General features: G+C 35.0%; 1 protein-coding gene across 2 annotated transcripts in view; it reads left to right on the top strand.

Annotated features, from left to right (window-relative positions):
* Window positions 1-4,588, top strand: part of LOC144969497 (uncharacterized) — a 14,439-nt gene extending 9,851 nt beyond the window's left edge. The window contains exons 8-9 of one of the 2 annotated variants that reach the window (XM_078908625.1): window positions 2,659-2,926; window positions 4,329-4,588. In XM_078908625.1, coding sequence (XP_078764751.1) covers window positions 2,659-2,926; window positions 4,329-4,402 — 342 coding nt within the window. In that variant the 3' untranslated portion in view covers window positions 4,403-4,588. Of the gene's footprint in view, window positions 1-2,658; window positions 2,934-4,328 lie in introns of both variants that reach the window. The other variant, XM_078908627.1, reaches the window with a different exon arrangement.
* Window positions 4,589-9,804: the final 5,216 nt, after the last annotated feature.

The following is a 9,804-nucleotide window of genomic DNA, read 5'->3' as shown; positions in this document are numbered from 1 at the left end:
TCAAAGCGCTTTACAAAGGGTCCCTTACTCACAGCAACACGTAACATAAAGAACGAAACATGACGCCTGCTGGGCGACACTACCATTTTTTCCCCCGACAGAGACAACGCTGTTAAAGGCCATGTACTCATTTTATACCTGAGTACGGTGAGAGAATGTGGGTAAAAAGTCTTTTCCAATGACTCAACTGTGCGCCGAGCAAGGCTCGAACCTAGGACCTTCCGATCCGAAAGCGAATGTCATACCACAAGACCGCATAGCCGCACACAGTGATTTTGAATCTATACTAGGCACGGGGTGAGATAGTGTGACTCGCTGTTGAAATCTGTTACTACATCGTAATGAATTACATAAGAAAAAGTGAATTAGGGAGCAGCAGGTACCGAGTTCGATCACCCGCCGCTGCGCTGTGTAGCCTTGAGCAAGTCACCTCTCCCTAGCTCAATTTGCGGCGCTGCACAGCGGCTGACGCCTGGGTTATCCCAGTCTTCTCTTGGAATAGACCCTAGGGAATTTTATTTATTTTAAAAAATTTATTTAATTAAATGATCCGAAATAACATTTTACTTTTTAGCTCCTTCAAAATTTTCTCTTCTTTCTTCTTAACAAAACAAAACAAAAAATAAATGTTGGAACAAGTTCCAAGTTTCCGGCTAAAAATTCAATTGTCACCGTCTTGATCCTCCAGACATAATACTGTTTTGAGGCGATAGGTCACAATTATAGAGCACTATTATTCTTACCATGTTTATAGATAGAATGCGCTTGGCCAAGGAGTTCACAACATTGCCATCCAGAAGTATAACGGACCAACACACAAACTCTGTGTAACCATGAACGTTTATAGTCAGGTTGATACAGTTTAGTGAGAACAACTCACAAACGCGGATGGCAAAAACAATAACAAAGGCCTGAGTGACGTCATCTTCGAACTATCTATATCCCAGTCTATCTAACAATATTAAAGAACCGAACAAGCGTGTATGATGAAAGGTACCAGACAAAGGAAGAAAGAAAAATACAAGAAAAAAACAAAAAACAAAAACAAAAAAAACAAAACAAAACCAAACATCCCAACTGCGCGCCATTTTCTATATCTCTTTGTAAATAGCTAAAGTAAACGAAAAATAATTTTTAAAAAACGAAAACTTTAAAAAGCGCAATATCCAACAATTAAATGTGCTCAAGTCGCCTTACAATGAGTCATGGGCCGACAACAACGCTTTAAATGTAAAATAAAAAATCACGCCCCGGGGGCAGTAATACAATTTTTTTCGACAGAGTGAATTCTGTTACCGGTTATGTAATCCTTTCATTCATGAGTAAAGTTCGATGAGAGCATTTTAAAAAAAACTTGAGCTTTTCTTTAGCGCAATATCCATTAAACATGCTCAAAGCGCTTTACAAGGGGACCATAGCCAACAGCAATACTTAACATGTAGAACGAGACTTGTTAGGCGATATTACATTTTATTTCGGACAGAGACCACGCTGTTAACGACCAGGTACTCATTTTACACCTGAGTACGGTGAGAGAATGTGAGTAAAGAGTCTTTTCCAAGGACTCAACTATGCGCCGAGCGTGGCTCGAACCTGGGACCTTCCGGTCCGAAAGCGAGTGTCACACCACTAGACCACATAGCCGCACATTTGAATAAAGTTCTGTTTCCAACGAGTCAATTTTGAACCACTCCGAGTTTGAATCAACCGAAGGCGTGTGATAAACCATTACACCGCACAAGACATCGGAAAGACCTTGTCAGGCTGCCATAATTTATTGCTGGCTAAAGACAATCCCCCATGAGAGGTACAATATCTAAAGTCCGCCTAGGACACTGTATTTAACAAATTAAATATAGATACGATAAATAGATTGATATACGTGGGTAAGGCACTATATAAAAACGACATGTTATGTTATTATTATAGATGAATTCCCTTTATTCATTCTCAATGAGAAATTTGTCTTTAGGGTATATCTCGAGAAAAGACGACCTAAAACCCAGACGTCTGCCGCAGCGCAGCGCATCAAAATGAGAAATGAAGACTAAGTTTCTTGCTCAACGATAAAACGGTATACTGACAACGAGGTTCGAACACGAGACCCCCGGTTAGAATTACGGTACCTTATCTACTCGGTCATCTTACCCCATCTCATATACTTACTTACTTACTTTGGGCTTTTGTCCCTCCAGGAGAATAGGCCATCAACAAAGATCCTCTACTATTTTCTGTCCTGTACCATCGTTTTCAGACATCTCCACGTCTGTCCCGACGCTGGGTATCTGCTTCTACATCTGCTCTTATCCATGTGTCCTTTGGTCGGCCCTTCTTTCGCTTGCCGAGTGATGCTTGTTGTCGCTTTTCTCAGACCATCTCACTTAGCCCTCTTTCTACCAACCATAGCAAAATCGTCACATTCGTAACGATGAAACCAACATTTTTCTCATTCGGATTTCCTTTGTATATCACGAAATTTGAAGAAAAGTTTAGTTTTAGTTATAAGAACTAAACAACATTATGAATAGCATGTTCTAATTCTCTTTGGGTAAGAGTTAAAATTCTATATTATGCTGTGTGATAATGCCATTGTGAGGAAAATCCATGAAATGGTCAGTAAGGAGAGAGTTAACTTTTGTTTTTCTTTTATCCCGCAAGGAATGGAGGTCGCTGCAGACAGGAAGAGAATGTCTCACGTCGAAGCCACCCAAAAATTTAACCCCTCAGACGCGAGGGATGGAAATGGGACCTAATCGCAAACGGCAACGAACCAAGAGAAATGCGCTGCCGAACGACGTGAGCGCCAACAACTTCCTGAAAAACCATGAAAAGGGAGATAACAACATTTACAGAGTACAACATGAGACTGTAAGAGTTAATGTACGCATGGTGATGCCTCGGACACGACTACAACATGTTGCTTCTGGTTGGTGGTAATGTTCAGTTTTCGTGTTTATCTGTACATATTCAACTCGATAGCTCATTTGATAGAACACTCGCTTCACCAGCAAAAATTACTAATATCAATCTCCGCTAAGTCGATATATTTTTTTTACTTCTGACGACCCCTTCCCTTGTTCACCTAACAATAATAAGGTAGCTGGGTCTTTTAAATCTGGCGAAAAAGTACTTTGTGATAGACTAGCGTTCTATGCAAAGGGTAGCAGACAATTGTCATTGCCCGTTTAATGCTACATATACTGGGATAAATTCCCTCTCCAAACGCCTTATGGCTTTGAAGGACCACGTTTTAGGACTCAACGAACATGACTTGATAATCAACATCTGCAATGGCAAGTTAATGCTCGCATGAAATGCCCTTTTAAACACTAAATAGATAAATGAGTCAATAAATATATAATTCTTTGAAAAGCTGAAAAAGTATCAAAAAATCCACTCACCCCCTTTTCGCGATACAAAAATGATAAATAAATAAATAATTAATTAAATAAATTAATAAATAAATAAATGAAATTTATTTAATATATAAAATAAATAAATAATTTAGATTTGGAAAAAAAATTGAAATATGAATTTATTATAACAGTTGTTAAAAATGAAATTTATAAAGAGACACATCTACTTAAAGTTTTCAAGTAACTTTACATGCTGTTGAAGGTCATAAATATGGAAGTTGAATATTTATGACAGTTTCAAAGTGCAGTTTGCATGCTTTGAATAAAAACCCAACCCGATTTTACTCAAAATTACGAGTAGATTAAGACTAGACATGAGTTTTTATAAAATGTTTGTTTTCAGTCTTTGTAAAAGTAATGCTAGGTTAACCTAACCCACGCACCCGAGCCCATCATGTTGAATGTCGTAAAAGTGAGTGACTCTTAATTTATAAACTTTGTTTTGGAACGTTCTGATTGGCCCATGACATGAAAAGGTCATGTGGTCTTGTGGTATAACACTCGCGTTCTCGGCGCATAGTGAGTTCTTGAAAAACGCTCTATACTCACATTCACCGCACTCGTGTAAAATGAGTACATGGCCGTTAACAGCGTTTTCTCTATCGAAAAAAAAAATTGTAATATCGCCTAACAGGCGTCATGTCTCGTCTTACATGTTAAGTGTTGCTGTTCGTCAGGGGTCCCTTGAAAAGCGCGTTGAGCACGTTTAATGAATATTGCGCTATATAAAAGCTCAACTAGAAGATAGATGAAATTGTGGGACAGAGCCCAAGGAGTTGATAAAAAAATAGGATAAATAAGCAGTCACTCACTTTTACGAGATTAGCTGCTGGGTCTGTCAAATGTAATCGCCAAATATGTTATATGCCCAATTTTGATATCGAATTCATAGGTTTTTATGTTTCCTTTCAGGTAATCGGATTCTCCCTTCGTCTGCCGTGGCGTTGCTACTCATTACTTTTGTTCGTCTTTTTCAAGAAGGATGACAGGACCATTCTTCATAGAGGACTTTGAACCAAAACCAAACACACAGTTTCAAAGTGATCGATCGTCTTAACCCTGTCCTTACTAACCACAGGAAAATTGTCACATTTATTTGTTACGATGCAATCAACAATTCTATCATTCTCATTTCTTTTGTTACATCACAACATTTAAAGAAGAAAAAAAAATTTACAGCTGTAAAATCGTGACACTGTGTTGCAGAGCTCCTTTTGTAGAACAATATTATGTATAGAATATCCTTGTTGCTTTTCTGTTTGAGTAAGAAAAAATCTATTTTTTTTGTGTTGGATGGCTGTGAACTTTGGGGGGAAAATTAAAAAAATAGCTGGTGAGGAGAGAGTTAAAACGGCTTGAAGCTCGGAAATTATTCAACAATACTAAAATAAAATAGCAGCTTCAATCTAATTTACAAGGACAGATGTTGTGGACGTTTCGGGTTTCCTCTTTGTCAACAAAACACGATAAATGAGATGCTTAAGACTGTCGAGAGATGAGCAGATGGCCTTGTTAAGGCATGCATTTTTCCAACATTATATTGTAATTAATTATTTGACTCTTTTCATACACACTTTTCAGATCGTTATTGTAAATATACTGTTTATAGTATGCACATTTTGTAATCATAAATGTACATTTATATAGCGCTTATGTCGAAGCTTCGAAGAGCTTCACTTTGACCATCAGTAAAAAAAATTACATACTACAAATTCAGACATACAAACACAAGCTCACACGCATCCAATTATACACACACTCACACACACATCCATATACACACTGTACATAAATATATTACTCCCAAACATACACACACACACACACACACACACATATATATATATATATATATTTATATATCTATATGTATATAAATATATATATAATCCACATACATATAGATATACAAACATATATCGTATGCACGTACACACTAAATATACATACATGCATGTACATAGACGTACATAAACATATACATATATATATATATATATATATATATATATTATTAAATACATATATACACACACATATACATATACACACACTTAAATTAATGTATACACGAATGCACACACACACACACACACACACACACACACGCGCGCGCGCGCGCAATCACGTGTGCACTTTGCAATCATTCCTGGCATAATCTAATTTTAATACTTATCAAAGAGATATGTTTTCAGTTTATTTTTGAATTTATCAACGCTGCTTTCAAGTCTGACTGACAGTGGGAGTAATATGATCATTTCTATAAATATGTGAGATAAACTATAAAATGTATCAACTGCACAGAGAGTTGTGAATTTATTCTTATATCAGTCACACACACACACACACACACTCTCTCTCTCTCTCTCTCTCTCTCTCTCTCTCTCTCTCTCATTCTCTCTCACTCCCTCTTCCTCTAACAACACCTTCCCTCTCTCACTCCCCTCCCCCATTTTTTTTTTCATGTATCGTTTTAAGGCAACTGAAGTCGTTGTTGAGAATTCTAGAGAATACTATGCGGCTTTTCACTTACGATATAAATAATAAAATAAATAAAAATAAATAAAATTCCATTCATTCATCCCATAGGGGAGATTTTTACCTAGGGTCTAGTCCAAGGGAAGACTGGAATAACCCAGGCGGCAGCCGCTGTGCAGCGCCGCAAATTGTGCTGATGCGAGGTGACTTGCTCAAGGCGACACAGCGCAGCGGCGGGTGATCGAACTCGGTACCTTTCGGGTACAAAGCAAAGACCGTACCGCTGAGCCATGCTGTCGCCGAAGCAAAGCAAATAGCATTTGTAATTTTGAGCATTCTATGGTCATTTATATTCTTCTACTGCGTTCAGAGGCATATGATGATATACGATTCTTACACCTCTTAGTATTTATTAAACGATTTAATTTTATCGTGCCCAATAACACAACGAGCTTACGAGTATGTGCTATTGCACGGTAAAAATTTAAAGAGTTTAATTAATAAATAAATAAATGAAAGAATACATTTAGACCGTCTACATTCATGCGCACCAAAATATTATTTTTAATTACCAATCAGCTGTCTTTTACATCTAGATTTCACACCAATAAAAATGTGCGCAATATTCTGCAATCGTTGAATATTTTTTTTTATTCAACGCGTTCAAAGCATTATCTATTCAACGATTACGTATTTACCAAGAAATGATAGGGTTTTCCAATGAGAGGGGTGGAATAAATAAAAATCGGTAAATGTATGTATGAAACAGTACCAGACAGAGCGGAAGGATAAGAGCAAGAAAATAAATTACTCCCGAAAAATTGACTAATCATCTTGTACAAGCTTCGGTTCCCATCGAGGCAGGTGGAGTTTTTGTGATGATTTTTGTTTCTTGTTGAAAATCTTTTCTGCTTTGTGTAGCGCAATTTCATACAACTTATCATGTATTTACTTTCACTCCCTAATATTTCATTCGTTGTTAGTTGTCTCAATCAGCATTGTTTAAAAGTGGACAACTAACAGTCGATAAGCAAAATCCGAAAGTAACAATAGAACAACAACCCCCCCCCCCCCAAAAAAAAAAAAAAAAACAAAAAAAACAAAACAAAAAAAACAAACAAAACAAACAACAACGACAACAAATCAACGTTTCATCCAGGGCGCGAAAATATGAAATCTTGGACACACAACATTGGTTGAGGCAGACAAAAAAATAGAATTCCTCAAACCTAAGTCCATAAATTCAAACTCAATCAAACATAATAGGGGAATGCATTTGTCATAGATTATGTCCCTTAGTTACGTCCAACCTTGTGAACGTTATTATCAGGACAGCTCATATGGACATAATATTTCAAAAGTCTTGATCACTTGTAAGAGGGAACACAATTCACAAACCACACAAAAAAAACAAACAGATATAACAACAAGCCACAACACTCCCATTTTAGTGGACTCTTGTAAATATTAAATAGTCACTGGTCAAGGGAATGAAGCAGGGGAGTGGACGCATTCACTCAATAGGGATCATTCAATATTGGACGATTAGCATCAAATCCATTGTTGGTTTTAGTGCGTATTGTAAGTGAATATGTATTCAGCACACTAATTGACATCATGGGATACTACTCATCTATATTAATTACAACTAGCTACAATTCTCGAGTTGTCTCCCTCATAACTATAAATTCAATAACAACTATAATCCATGGTAAAATGAGAAAATAATAAGTCTTTTCCCTCTCAGTTATCGGGCTTGGGACCGTCTTAGAATATTGAATTCATTCTTAAAATTCACATTTATATATCATGAGATTAAAGAAAAAATAATGTTTAATTAAAACAAAACAATTTTGTGTTTTTTGATTAATAGAATTCAATATTCTTAGGCCTGATTAAAAAGACTTTTTACCTGAAATGCTGACTCACAACACAGTGAGTGGATGGATTGAGTGATGAATGAAAAAATCAGAAAGATAATAATATAAACAGTAGAGAAAAGATAATGATTGTAAACACACGAGGGAAGGGAACATTGAACAGGCTGTTGACATTAAATACATTTGGTTTTATAAGCGCAGCAAATCCTCAATAAGAATAACGAGTCAAAAAGATTAAAGAGTTACAGAAGGAGACTCTCAAAGCAGCGGTCTCAAACTACCGGCGAATTGTATAAGAATCTTTATGTCGAAATAGAAGATGGCAATATAATTTAGCCAACTGAAAACGTTTATCAGAATCAAAACACTCAAGAAGACAATCAAACGTTTGGGACAGGGATGTACAATCTGATATAAAGATATGAAAAGGTGTGGATGAAACAGTGTCAGACAGAGAGAGTGAAAGGAAAATATAAGAAAATATCATCCAAAAATTCAGCCTGCTCCAATTTTGTGAGATAAATTCCTGCTCGATAATTTGTTCTTGGTCAAAGATGATATAAAAAGACAAAAAGAGCGTAGACCCTAATAATACAAATACATATACTTTGAAAAGAGGAAACTACTGGAAGCAACAAGATAATATATTTTAAGAGGCTGGTTGAGAAAAATGTTGACTGAAAGGATTACAATTGCTATAATATAGAGAAATACGAGATGTGACAATGATGTTAAGGCAATTGTCACCAAAATAGGTTAAGAGAAAAAAAATTTAATCTGACACCTGAAATAAAAAAGAAAGACATTCAAATACAGAAAGAAATGAACGGTCGTCATAAGGTTAAGAGCAGACAAAATGTATTGGACTAAGAGAGAAGAGAATCAAATACGGACAGAAACGAACGGTCGACATGAGGCTAAGAGCAGATAAAATATATTGGACTAAGAGAGAAGAGAATCAAATACGGACAGAAACGAACGGTCGACATGAGGCTAAGAGCAGAAAAAATATATTGGACCAAGAGAGAAGACTGCGTAGACTTGTACTATAGAAGTTTTTGAGGACAGGCGGGAAAGGTTGAGAATTTAATGCTTTTTTTTTAAAAAGAATTGGGTTTTTAAATACCAATTTATAATTTTTGACAAATTTAATCAAGGGAATTTACAACTGAAAACTTTTTAAATTTTCAAGGGCCTCCAAAACCAAAACTGGGAAGAATGACTACGTTGTTTAAATGGTTTTAAACATTTGAGAAAGAAATTGGGAAAAGTAAGAAAATTCAAATCTAAAAATAGTTTTTAAATTTTTAAAAATAGTGTAAGGGGGCCCATAGTAGTGAAAGCAAAGCGGGCCTAAAAAATAAATTTGGGAAAAAAAAGGGAATAAAGCAAAAAGGATATTTTAAAAAGGGGTTTAAAATTTTAATGAAATTCATCTAGGGCAAAATAAATAACGAATTTTCAAAAAATTATACATTTAAAAAAATAAGAAAAAAATGTAAAGATTAAAAAAAATTCAATAAAACAAATAACATGAGACATGACTGAATAAGCAAAAATTTTAAATATAAAAGAGAGAAATAATCCCCCAAAAACTCATGGGTTTGGCCGTTAAAAATATTGAATTTTTAAAAAAGTTTTTAAATACGGAAAAAAAGAAATATTAAGAAAAAAAATAATTTGGAAAGAAATAGATTCTATTCTAGGCCTGATTTTAAAACAACTGAAAGTTTTCATTTATTGATGGTGAAAATGTTTATGAAAATGTAAAGTAGGAATAAAACACATGGCTTCCCCAAAGGCCTTCTTTATAATTCCTCTCTTTTGATTTACACCAAGAAAAAAACAAATATTTATAAAAAAAAATAAATATTTGAAAAAAAAAATGAGGAAAAAAGGACTATATATAACATAAAAAAATTTATAAAGATATAATTAATATAAAATAATGTAAAATTAAAAATAATTAAAAAATAAATATTAAAAATAAAAAAATTTTAAATTAAATGATAATAATAAAAAAAAATAAA

Source organism: Berghia stephanieae, chromosome 3 (assembly GCF_034508935.2).
Source record: "Berghia stephanieae isolate SIO BIC M18660-M18661 chromosome 3, UCSD_Bste_1.3, whole genome shotgun sequence".
In the NCBI taxonomy this organism is placed as follows: Eukaryota; Metazoa; Mollusca; class Gastropoda; order Nudibranchia; family Aeolidiidae; genus Berghia; species Berghia stephanieae.
The sequence above is the reverse complement of the archived record's forward strand: the minus strand, read 5'-3'. Positions and strand labels throughout refer to the sequence as shown.